Source organism: Mirounga angustirostris, unplaced genomic scaffold (genome assembly GCF_029215605.1).
Source record: "Mirounga angustirostris isolate CCGP_5_RB_7025 unplaced genomic scaffold, mMirAng1.0.hap1 SCAF_10, whole genome shotgun sequence".
Taxonomy (NCBI): Eukaryota; Metazoa; Chordata; class Mammalia; order Carnivora; family Phocidae; genus Mirounga; species Mirounga angustirostris.
In genome coordinates this window covers 124,613,202-124,626,061 of record NW_026991718.1, presented here as the reverse complement: position 1 = coordinate 124,626,061, position 12,860 = coordinate 124,613,202, and the positions used below count along the sequence as shown (strand labels likewise).

Genomic DNA, 12,860 nt, shown 5'->3' with positions numbered 1-12,860 from the left:
TTGCATAATTAAGATCTGTAGTGCTCAAAGGCACACACCGGTACGTAGCTGGCAGTCAAGCCCACTTATGAGGAAATCAGGCTCTTCTCCATCACACTCCATTGCCTTTCTGGGATGGAGAAGAGCCCAAGGAGGCCTCGTGGCCATTGTCACATGACAATTCCTCCTTCATCTGTGAGTACCTAGAATTGTCACCTGGGTGTCAGTAAGCCCTCTTGCTCAACTATAGACCCCAACAGTTAAAGCCAGAAATAGACAAGACCCCTTCACTCATGCTCTAACTGAAACCCATTGTTCTTATTTCTTATTGCACTTTCTTGCGTTGATGAAGATGTTTTGCAATGACCGGAACATTCCAATCGCCAGGTCAGAAAAGCCCTGATAGCCAAGGAATGCCCAGAAGACCACATCCCCTTCTCTGCCTGTGACCATGTGCTGAATACATACCGATCCCCACTCAGGATCACATGCCCCCTGCCAGGTGTCTTGCAGTAGTCCCCTGAACCTCTCCTTATAAAACCCTAGGTGTCTATCTTGTGGGAGGAAGGGTCAGTTGTTAAGGTTTGAGCCTACCACCTCCCCCGGCTGCCCGCACCGCAGATAAATTTCTCCCTTTCTCTTTTCCAAACCCTCACCTCTTGAGTTATTGGCTTCTCTTGCAATGAGTTAATCTGCGTTTGTTTGACAGAAGCGTTGGCAGACGCAGCCAGAAGCTATGCTTCCGATCTGTCCAGCCCTTACAGGATCCTTGGGTTGGAACAGTGGACCAGGGCAATGCTCACCGCTTGGTCTCCTGAGTTAGTGGCTATGATAGATTGGTGACATAGGGGCCTAGTACAGCAAGGCCTGGACTGTTCCATTCCAATGAGATAACCTATAGAATTTATATGATAGAAAGGGCATGAAGTCCCTAGATGTTCTTTGATCTCTGTGGCTCACATTAAAGTCATGAGGATGTGTGTAGGCTTGCTGCCGGGTTCTGTCTCTCCCAGAGAATAGAGAATCCCTCTTCATTTGTTGGCCCAAGTGAGAAAGGAAATGATCTAATGGGTCCTTTCAGTAAGCATCTTCAAAAATGGCTTCCCGTGAAGGTGGGCAGGACCAACTAGCTCCATTTCCAATGCAGCAAAAGTGATGAATGTCATCTCAGAGATTAGGTTGTAGAAGATGGTGATTTCAATCTTGCTCACCCTCTTCTGATCGGTCACTCACCCTCTCTGATGAAGCCACCTGCCACGTTGTGAGCTGCCCAATGGAGAGGCCCAAATGGCAAGAACTGAGGGTGGCCTCCGGGAACAGCCAGTGAGGAACTAAATCCTGCCAATACTTAAATGGTCATACAAACCAACAAAAAAGGGAAGTCTGTGACAATGCCAAAAAGGGACATCAGAACTCATCAAAGTTGGGTTTTCTCTCCTCTGAGAAGTCAGGGAGGGCCTCCCTGAGGAAGTGACATTTGAGCTGAGCACACAGAGAAGCCTGGATGGATTTAGGCAACAAAGGGAGGGAAAAGCACTTCTGTTATGGCAAACAGCAGGTGCAAAGGCCCTATCACAAGAGGGAGCCTGGTAAGAATGAGAGACTGTGAGAAGGCAAATGTGTTTGAAGATCACAGAGCAAATGGGAGCTTGACAGGAGATGAGCCTAGAAGAAGGACAGAAGGATCCCATGCAGGACCTCGTGGGTCTTTAATCCTAAGCACAATGGGGAGCCACTGAAAAGTTTTAAACTAGGTTTTTCTACAGTAGAAGCCAGAACCAATCTGACCACAGAGAGCCTGGGACTTGTAAATATGTTTGCACAGTGGATTTTCCAAAGGAGGGGTTCAGACAGATTTGGTAACCATGGAGATGGCTATGTGGCCACTAACAATTATGATAATGAAGCCACAAACTTGGGAAGCTGGGCATTGTAAATAGAATTGGTTCTGGGTGAGCTCTGAGTAGTCTGGGCTGATGAAAGGTGCTGGAAACCACATTGTGTCCACACAAAGGGTCTGATGCCTGAAAAGGTGGCTTGCCCTGTGTATGAATGGAATGCAGGGGCTGCAGAGCTGAGGGTTGGTGTCATAGCAACCCTTGGACGAAAGGGCCTTTCTTCAGCGTTTCAAACAGGGTCCCTGATGAGGGAAGGAAAACGAGCATACGAAGAGTGTCTGCCATCCCCCAGGCACCCTCATGAGTAACATCTTAATATTGAGTCTTAATAAGCAATTATCACAGTAAAACTGATCATCCTCATTTTGAGGATGATGAATCTGAACCTTAAAGAAATGATGCTTGTTGCTGCATCACACAGTGCATCAGGTACTTGTGGATGCCTCCCCAGTGGCTATGCCTAGCTCCCTTCCTCCTTGCTTCTAGAGCAGGTCTCTGCCCGTACAGGTCAAAAATGCCAGATCCTCACTTTTCCAGCTTCCTCGGCAGCTAGAGCAAAGATGCGTGGGCCAGGAGGAAGCCTGGTGGGAGAGGAGGGATGTCCAGCAAGGGTTTTTTCCCCAAATAAAGAGAAGTGTATAGGATGTAGCCCCTCTCTTCTTTGGCCAGATGTTTTTGTGTCCTCATATCATGTGTGGAACTTTGGTGGCCGTCTTGTGACCATAAGATGACAAGTATAGGGAACAAAGCTGAGGCTGGTGACGGGCATGAATACAAACATGAAGGTAGAAAGATGGAAAGATCCTGGGTCCTTAAAATCATAAAGTGACTGAAGGACACCTGGGACCCCTTACTTCTTAAAATTTTGTTCTGTTGGATAATAAATGAACTTATTGTTTATCCTAAATAAGCCATTTAGTTGACAAATCTGCTACTTGCAGCTTAAAATATCAAAACTTTTGGCAGGCTACTAATTGCCCCACTATAATTCCTCCCCTACTTCCTTTTAGTAATATTTTCCCAAAGTTGTAGCTGAGTTCATGGCTGCCCTGCTAGAGAATAGGTTTTCCAGCTTCCTTTTTAGCTTCATGGGCCATGTTACTGAGTTCTGACCAATAGGTTGTGAGTGGAAGTGATGTGTGGAACTTTGGATCAGGTTCTTAGCTGCCTGTCCCCACCCTGATCCCTCTTCTTGCCAGTTGGAGCAGGGGAGCAACAGGAATAGACTCAGAGGAGGTAGCAACCAGTTGAGGATGCCAGATCTATACTTTTACATAAGAAAGAAAGATCTCTCATAATTAAGCCACTATTTTTAGGTCACTTTGTTATAGCAGCTTATCCTGTACCCTAACACAATCACCAAACACCCAGCCATTCAGTGGTGGTACAAGTCAGGGTTCTTGCTGTAAGTCACACAAACCACCTTGCGCCTGTGTCTGAGCACCGGTAGCCAAGACATGGGGTAACGGAGGGTCTTCCACAGTGCAATGTGGCTCTGGTGTAGCCCTGGGGCACCACACTATGGGGAGTGGTTGGATGCTGGGAGTCTACTTATAATAGATATTGTATTAAGCCCTTCATAAATAATAATAGCTTTCATCTACGGAATGCTTATCATGTGCCTGGCATAGTTCTATGTGTTTTACCCCTAGTTACTCATTTAATCCTCACAAAACCTCCGGGATGGATATTATTTACAATCTTATTTTGTAGATGAGAACAGAAAGCACAGAGACTTGCTCTTCCCCAAACATGCCAAGCACACTTCTCCCCCAGGGCCTTTGCACTCGCTATTCCTTCTGCCTGGAATGCTCTTCTTCCAGGCATCCACTCACAAGGCTCAAACGTCACCTGTTTTTAGAAAGAAGCCTTTTCTTTTCACAGAAGCCTTCTTAACCACCTTATTTAAAATTGGACCACTACCTACACCCCGCCGCCACTCAACCACCCACAGGGTGACCATATAATTTACCATCCAAACTAGAACGCTTCCAAGAGTAAAAAGGGGATACCATTAGTAAACTATTTCCGGAAGGAGCCAAAGAAGGGAGGCGGGGCCACCAAAGCGGACCAAGAGACTCCCAGCTTCCGGAGAGAGCCCAGGAGCGTGAAGAGTTTCTGACCGAGAGTTGCCGAAGGCTTACGGAAATAGCCGAAGGTGTGGGAGGCGGGGCCACTTCCACAGGCGGAAGTGTCGGCCTTGGAGTGGCGGAAGAAGTCCGAAGACTTACGGAGCGAGCCGAACATCGCCGGCAGTTTCCGGAGAGAGCCGACGGGCTCCGAGCGACGGCGCCGAGGCTCTGTCATGGCGGCCGCCGGTAACGCTTCTTCGGCCGACAAGAACGAGCAGCTGGCGCCGGAGGCCGAGGCGCTGGTCGCGGCCCGGGAGCGGAGCAGCCGCTTCTTGAGCGGCCTGGAGCTGGTGAAGCAGGGCGCCGAGGCGCGCGTGTTCCGCGGCCGCTTTCAGGGCCGCGCGGCCGTGGTGAAGCACCGCTTCCCCAAGGGCTACCGGCACCCGGCGCTGGAGGCGCGGCTCGGCCGGCGGCGGACGGTGCAAGAGGCCCGGGCGCTGCTCCGCTGCCGTCGCGCAGGTGAGGCGGCCCGGCCCGGGGGCCTAGGGGACCCGGGCGACGCGAGCGAGGGTCTCCCCTGAGCGCCGCGCCCCGTTTTGCCTCAGTCTCTCCCTTTGTACCCTCTGCGTGAACTTCTGCTGAGAAATGTCATCCTTTCGTCTCTCTCTTCATTCATTCTTTCATTCTTAAGGAGCTGCGTTTCCTAGCCGCGACGAGCATTTGTCCTGGAGCCCTTGCTCCTGGTTTCAGTTCCTGGCTCTTCCACTGTTGCTCGACGGGGGGCATGCTATTAAACTGCCCCGAGCCTCGGTTTCCCCGTTTGTACCGTCTCAGTGTTCGATCATTATCTCTTCATTCATTACTTTTAAGAAGCAGATGTAATTACAGATACTTGCCGTGGAGCCAGGCTCTCAGCGTTCAAATTACCGACACCACTGCCTCATATGCAGGCTTTCAACAAATTATTTACCCTCGCCCTCAGTTTCCTCACCGGTAAAGGGAAGTCACAGTATGTTTGGATGTGTGGCTGGTACATAGCACTCAGTACATTTTTTATTTCATTAAATCGTTTCTTTCTTTTTCCTTAAAACACCATTGTACACCACCACGGTATGCCTTGGCCTCAGATGAGAAACTGAGGCTCAGAGAGGGGAAGTAACTGCCCAGGTTTACACAGCTTAGTGAGTGGCCCAGCCAGGTTCTCAGCCCATAACCTCTGACTCAGAAACACTGGCTTTTGACTTTCACACATCCTTTCTTTTATTAATATTCTTTAGGCACCTGCTTTACACCAGAACATTGTTAGGTAGTGGGAGGGCTGGAAGAAATTTCAGTAGCGAACAGACATATCTCTGCCCTTGCGTGGATTTAATGGTTATTTGTGTGTTCCTGTTTTCTATTTTAACCCTCTCTAGGATGTAAGTTCCATTAAGGAGGGATCATAGTTGCTTTGTTTCCTGCTGTATCCTCACTGATAAGGCTCCAGTATCTAGAAAAGTGTGCTGGGCCTGATGGTCATTCAATAAATATTCATTGAATCTTTGAATGCAGTGAATTCTTTGAATTCTTGGAGGGATCATTCTCATGTTCTAGAATCAGAAACCGGCTTAGAGAATTGATGTGATTTTTAGGTTATACAACTAATAAGGAAGGGAGCCAGGATTTGAACCCATCCTTTCTGACTGCAAAGGTGAAGCTCTCAGCCAAAACTCTGTTTGGCCTGTTTGTGTCCTTTTTTTTTTTTTTTAAGATTTTATTTATTTATTTGACAGAGAGAGACACAGCGAGAGAGGAAACAGAAGCAGGGGGAGTGGGAGAGGGAGAAGCAGGCTTCCCTCTGAGCAGGGAGCCCGATGCGGGGCTCGATCCCAGGACCCTGGGATCATGACCTGAACCCAAGGCAGACTTAACGACTGAGCCACCCAGGTGCCCCTGTTTGTGTCCTTTTGAGGATGCTTACCCTTCTGGCTCTTTGTTTTGTTTTTTTTTTAGGGAATTAGTGTGACAAATGAAATCCAATCATAAAGAGTGGGGAGGAGGAGGGTGCTTTGGCACTACTAAACTTAGCTGTGGGGCGGCTTAAGGCACAATCCTGCAGGGCATGAGCAAGGGACACTTCCAGACGAGTTAAGTTGTACTATTCTGCAACATTCCCAAATCTTTTTTTCTGAAATGAGCAGATAAGCACTGTGAAAGTCTGGCTTAATCTTTGAAAATTAAACTTAACATTAAGAAAGAATCTAATCCAATAACCATTTCTATCTTGATTGCAGGGATATCTGCCCCCGTTGTTTTTTTCGTAGACTATGTTTCCAACTGCTTATACATGGAAGAAATTGAAGGCTCAGTGACCGTTCGAGATTATATTCAGGCCACCATGGAGACTGAAAAAACTCCCCAAAGCCTCTTTGGCTTAGCCAGGACAGTTGGGCAGGTTTTGGCTCGAATGCACGATGAAGACCTCATTCATGGTGATCTCACCACTTCAAACATGCTCCTGAAACCCCCCGTGGAACAGCTGAACATCGTGCTCATCGACTTTGGACTCAGTTTCATTTCAGCACTTCCGGAAGATAAGGGAGTCGATCTCTATGTGCTAGAGAAAGCCTTCCTCAGTACCCATCCCAATACTGAGACTGTGTTTGAAGCCTGTCTGAACAGCTACTCCACCTTCTCCAAAAAGTCCAGGCCAGTGCTAAAAAAATTAGATGAAGTGCGCCTGAGAGGAAGAAAGAGGTCCATGGTAGGGTAGAAGAGTCTGTTCGACAAGTACAGACATTTAGGCCATTTATGTGAAAGTGAACTTGAAGGAGTGCTCCAAGTGTGGGATTAGACCTAAATAAAGGTGTTGAGATGTTTCTAAGCACTGTCTGTGATCATGCTTGTTAAGTGTCATTATCATGTGCAGTTGACTGTTCTCGCCAGCTTACTGTGTACAGAAGACATACTCTAGGCAGAACTGGGTATCTGACAGAAATCCAGGACAGGCTTTCTCCAGCTGCGCCATGTGTACGTTGGGTACGTGGGCATGGCATTGCAGGACATTGAACCACACAGTGACAGCGTTGTTTGCTTTTCAGTCTTTCGGGTGAGAAGAGGACAAAGTCGCAGTTGGTGACGGATATCTCTATCAACCCGCCAATCCTGCATTTTTTTTGTTGTGTACGTGGCATAGTCCTCTGGAAACCAATGTAGTGGGATGCAGCCAGCATTTTAAAAATGAAGTAGATTCATAGACTAGGGAATATCAGAGTGCATGACACGTAAGTACTGTTTTAACTGTTTCAAAGGTATATATAGACAAGGGTATATACCGAGTTTTGATGTAAAATATATTTCTTTTTGAGGGTCATAGTACAAAAAGAGGAATAATACTGCTTAACTCCAATTAGTCTTGTTAAAAGAAAAAGCAGGCTCATAGCTTTCAGGCAGCTGAAATTTATATAATTTTATACAGCAATGTTTTTATTTCGGTCTGTATTTTTATGGTTACCTTCTAATTAAGACATGGGATCGATATAAAGTTCCTTTTAATTTATGTAAGTAAAAAAGTGAGTTGATTTATATCACAGGTAATAACTACATAGAACAAAAGAGGTCACGTGGCTTGGGAAGGACTGAAGTTTGATAAAGCCTGGTTTAAGGGGAGTGGCAGGAAAACTGAGCAAAGATGCAAAATGCCACTAACTAGCTTACACTTAAAACCCTGCCCAGCCTCAGTTTCTTCCCCAGAGGTGTGTGGCTGTGGAGAAGTATAATAAAGTACCTTTCCTCCTTGCCAGCTCCAGCTAGCAAATAAATATTTTGAGTGCCTTATGTGTGGCCGGTATCTTATGGGATACTGGGGTGCGCAGGGAGTGAGCATTCCCATGGGTCCAGGACTGTTTCCTTCCCCATAGTCAGCCCTGTACCTGTGGCAGATGCCCAGGGCTGAATGAAAACTTCCCTTCCTGGGTAGTGGTGACTAGTAGAGAGGAGAGTTAGTATCATTGCCTGTTTACTACTTGTCAGATACTGTGCCGGGAGTGTTCATACTGGATCTAAAACAACTCTAAGTTGGGTATTATCCCCAGTTTGTGGATGGAGAAATGGGCCCAGAAAGGGGGGAACTTGTCCAAGATGTCACAGGTAGCAGAGGGTACTTGTACTTGGCTCCCAAGCCCAAGTGCTCTTCAGTGATACTTTAAGAAATGAGATGCTGGGTATGGTATTTTTATATTATTTTATATATTTATGTTATATTTATTGCTTATATTTTTATCTTTAAATTATTATAATATGTATTGGCATTATATAACATTTTCAACAAACTTCAGGGGCCCTAGGGGCTGGCAATAATTTTTTCAATTATTTCAGTGAGAGGGCTCATTCCCATTTCCTCACTAGTACTGTAAGGCTCATCTCTGCCTTGGGGTGGGGGGAGGGAATGACTGGTTGGCACATGTGCGCGGCCAGTGGGTCAGCACGTACCTAGTGCTCACTGTGTGCCGGGCACCGGAGCTACAGAGGGGACATGAGGCTGGCCTTACTCTCCTAGGAAACAAACTGATGTTGGGACTGCTGTGTGACGGAGAACCGGGGGTGGGGGTGGGGTGGGGGGGTGTTCCAGGCAGAACCGCCATCAGGGACAAGGTTGGTGAAGGAGGGGCATCCTTGGGCCACAAGGTGGCCGGTGTGCAGCGAGCAGAGCAGAGCGGAGGAGGAGCAGGAAGTGAGATCGGAGAGGAGGGTAAGGACCAGATCACGCAGGGCCTAGTGACCGGCCTGGGTTTTGTTCTCAGTGCGACCCAGAGGGTTTTAAACAGGGAGACATCTCATGTTTTGAAAGGATTACATCGGTAGGAAAAGGGCTAAAGGGGGCAAGAGGGGAAGCGAGAAACCAGGGAGGAGGCTTTGCCGCTGGCCAGGTCGGTGATAGCGGTAGCCTGGGGTGGACGCCCCGGCGCGTGTGCTGCCAACCGCTTGGCCCCCTGGAGCGTGTGACATGGTAGCCAGTGGCCGTGGAGGCAGGAGCAGTAGACGAGTTAAAGTGATCTTTGCAAGCTTTGAGGGAGAGGGGGCTACTGGAGAACGGTCCGGACCGTCTGTGTACTCAGCCCGGGGCCGCGATGGGAAATAAGGCATTATCAAACATTCTGAGGCGAGCAGTGGATTCCGTCCCTGGTTCAGCATCTCACAAAGGGCTAAGCAACCCTCTGCAATTCCAGATTCCTCCAAGTCCTCGTGGGGACAGCCAGCACTTTGCAGCCGTGAGCCAATGTCACTAGCAGCCGGGCTAGTGAATTCCGACTGGGACCTTCCCAGTTGGATTATAAACCTCATTTTACAGATGAGGGAAGGTGCTCAGCAATGCAAAATATCATGTCCTAGGGTCACATACTTGACAGAGCTGGGATTCAAACCCGCATTTTTAACCCTAGCAGTTCACTATTGAGCAGTTACTGAGTTCTCTACGTGCATTAACCTATTTTACAGAGGAGCCTTGCCCCAGGTCACACAGCTAGGGAGTGGCAGAGCCAGGGAAATGTGGTGTGACACTGAGATATGTCCAACACTGCAAAGGACACAATGCCCACATCTTCTAGAACATTCAAAAGAGCTCCTGTGGCTGGCCCATGGGCCACGGAATGGAGTTACCCCAGGTGGGCATAGTGAGTGCCCTGCACAGGCAGGCATGTTCTTGCTGGTCACGAGGATCTGGGAACACCACCAGCGAAGGGATGTGTGTATCATCTCTGCTGTGACCGAGAAAGCCAACCCTAATCCTGATCCTGACTCCAGTACAATTTATTTACAAAACCAGGTAGCCAGCTTGCGGGCCATAGTTAGCCAAGGTGTTTTTTTAAATATTACATTGAAATATTTGTCTTGATGACTGAGTTTTTAGGTGCCCTCTTAAATGTGTGCCCTAGTGAGAGCCTCACTCACCTCATCCTGGTCCTAACCTGGCTGCCTCTGGCCGCCAGAACCCCTGGCTGTGAGACCAGCTGACAAGGGCACTGGGACTTTCCGCCTGTGTCCTGAATTCAGGGTGCTGCCCCTCCAAAGGACCAAATTGCCATTTCTCGAGCCCAGAGGAGTGGCTCTGTTTGCCAGCAGAGGTCGCCAGTTACCATCACTGTGGGTGGGAAGAAGCTTCCCTCCCCTTCCATCCTCCTCCCTCCCTCCTGCTTGTCCCCTCCCTCCTCTGTCCCTCCTTTCTCTCCTCTCTCTCCTTTCCCTCCCTCTCCCTCCTTCTCCTTCCTCTCTTTCACTCTTTTCCTCTTCTCTCCCTACCCAGAACTTGGCTCATTTATCCACTCAGCACCTTAGCTGGCATCCCTATACAGCAGGCCCCGTGCTAATCACTCAGGCTGCGTGGGGGTGTCTGGTTCCCTCCTGCCTTAATTTTGTCATCCATTCTCTCACTTCTTCACTCATTCATTCACTGACTATTTATTGAGCACCTTGGCTGAGTCCAGCTCTGTGCCGGATCCTGAAGAAGCTGCAGTGATGAGGAAGCCCAGCTCCCCTCCCCCCAAGCGCCTTTCCCTCCCCTGGCACTGTTAGAATCAGTGATCTCCCCACTGCTCCCCCTGCTTCTGCCCTGCCCCTCATATTCTTCCTCACTCAGCAGCCAGAGGCACCCTTGTAAAGCCGGTTTATGCCACTTCTCTAATCAGAAACTCCATGGCTTCCCATCCCATGTCTCCTTGCTTACCAGCTGCATGATGAGGGACCCCACACCGCACCTCTCTGCGCCTCAGTGTCCTCATCTGTAAGAAGGACCTATGATGATTCTACCCCGTGGAGCTGCTGTGAGTGTTGTCATGGGTCGGAATCCCAGGAAGCTGACTGAGATGCAGTGTAGCCTGTAGGATGTTTACTAAGGCGTGCCCTCGGGGGTCATCCTCCACAGAAGGGAAGAAGGCAGGGGAGGGCAGGGAGAGAAGTGGGATCGGGAAGCAGACCCAACAACAGCTTCATCCGACCCCATGGGGAGCTCTTTGCCTACAGGGTCCCTGCAGAGATGTCCCAAGTTGGGGTGAGATGAACAGGCCCTCATAATCTCCCATCACAGTCATTGGCGGGCTACCCCTGGAAGGACAGGAGCGTCGAGAGGCTCTTCTCTGCGGGGACACCATCCCTCAAGGGCTGGCAGCAGGTGGCCGCCTGCTGACCACACTTCCTGCATTTGGGGCCATCAGGCTTGCCTTGGAGGGGCCCTGGGCTGCACATCAATGCCCAGCAGGAGCATCAGCAAAATAATGCATGTAGAGTGCCACCACAGTGCCTGGCACATCGTAACAACTAGCAATTGTTATTACTATTATAGAACCTGTTAATACTATTTTTAGAACCAACAAACAAGCAATTATAATAAAGCATCATTTGCTCCACTTAGAAGCCAAAGATACCCAGGTGCACTTCCCCACATTGCCCGCCCCAACCCCAGTGTTTCTGAATCCAAAGGTCTGGGCCTGAGCTGAGCATTTGCATTTCTAAGAAGTTCTGAGTGATGCTGTTCTAAGAATCACTACCCTAAGGAAAATCAAGGTGTTCCTGAGGACAGAGGATAGATGCTAAGAGGGCAGAAACAGCAGTTACTGACTGTACCCATTTTATGGATGAGGAAGCTGAGTCTCAGAGATGCTAAGCGATGCCCAGTCATCAGTTTATAAATGATAGAGATTGTGCCAGGCACTGTCTGTTGCCTACCCAAAGCCACCCTCTTTATTTCTTTTGGACAGAGCCTCCGTTTGTCCAGGTATTTATTAGGTGAGAATCGCTTCATCTCAGGGAAGGTCGGGCTGGTCCCTGTCTAGAATGGTGCCTGGAAGGTAGCAGGTGCTCTGTAAACATTTGCTGAATTGAATTCCCTCATGCAAGCAACAACCTGCTGTGGGGAAGAAAATCATGGAGCCACATGAGCCTTCCCCCACTACCCCCAAACACACACACATGCACACACACACACATGCCACAGTCTTCCCTGCTGGAGGCAAAGCGGAGTATGGTCCTGGCCTGCAGCTTGGAACAAAAAACATTCAGAACCCTGGGGGTTTGGTACCGATCAAAGGCCTCCTCATGTTTGTAAACCTTTACTCTCCTGCCTGGGATACAGAAGGTTAGGGGATGGCCCAGAACCCAGAGTTAAATGCAACCCCAGGTACCGGGGGGGGGGGGGGGGGGGCGGGGAAGGGGGGAGATGACAAGGGACTCTGGGCCTCCCCCTCCCCCATAGAGAGGAAAGGCCCTGCAAGGCTGAGCAGCTAGAACCCAGCCAGGGGACCGAAAGGGGTAACTAATCCCAACCCCAGCCTGAGGCCCACCTGCTGGAACTGGCTTCAAAGCCAATATTGTTCTTGGAGCTGTAGAGGCCTGACCAAATGTCACACTGAAAGATGCTGACAGTGGTACAGGGCTCAGCCTGGGGAGGGGCAGGAGGGGAGGCACTGAGTCCCCCCTTCTGTGCAGGGGGATGGAAAGCTGGTGCCAATACTCCCTGTGCACTCTCCCCTCCCCCGGCTTTATTTTTCTTCATAGCACTAAGCACTATGGGATACGTGATGTATTCCACTCATTTATCTTATTATAGAGCTAACAAAATGAAAGCCCTATGAGACCAGAGGCTTTTGTCTTGTTTGGTCACTGCCAAAGCCCCAGCACCCAGAATGATACCAGGTCTATAGTAGGTGCTCAATTAATACTTGTGAATGAATGATATGATTTTGATTGATGTTCATAATGAGAATAATAAATAATAAGTAATATATATTATATAATATATAATATAATAATAATATAATAAAAATATAATAATAAAGTACAATGATTTAAGGCATGTTCAATTTTTCAGGGCTTACTGGACCTCTGTTATGTTCCAGGTACAGTTCCAGGCACTGGGAGTTTGGCAGGAAATAATTTGGAC

At 48.7% G+C, this 12,860-nt stretch overlaps 2 protein-coding genes across 2 annotated transcripts in view; both read left to right on the top strand.

The window, feature by feature from the left end:
- The first annotated feature begins 4,105 nt into the window (after positions 1 to 4,105).
- TP53RK (TP53 regulating kinase) lies at positions 4,106 to 6,812 on the top strand. The gene is made up of 2 exons (XM_045885885.3): positions 4,106 to 4,468; positions 6,223 to 6,812. Exons 1-2 carry the CDS (start codon positions 4,183 to 4,185, stop codon positions 6,699 to 6,701), a joined length of 765 nt encoding a protein of 254 aa, XP_045741841.1. The 5' UTR covers positions 4,106 to 4,182; the 3' UTR covers positions 6,702 to 6,812.
- A 150-nt stretch (positions 6,813 to 6,962) lies between these two features.
- Positions 6,963 to 12,860, top strand: part of SLC13A3 (solute carrier family 13 member 3) — an 80,399-nt gene continuing 74,501 nt past the window's right edge. Inside the window, exon 1 of the mRNA XM_054510145.2 lies at positions 6,963 to 7,212. The gene's annotated coding sequence lies outside the window, so the exon portion shown is untranslated. The remainder of the gene's footprint in view (positions 7,213 to 12,860) is intronic.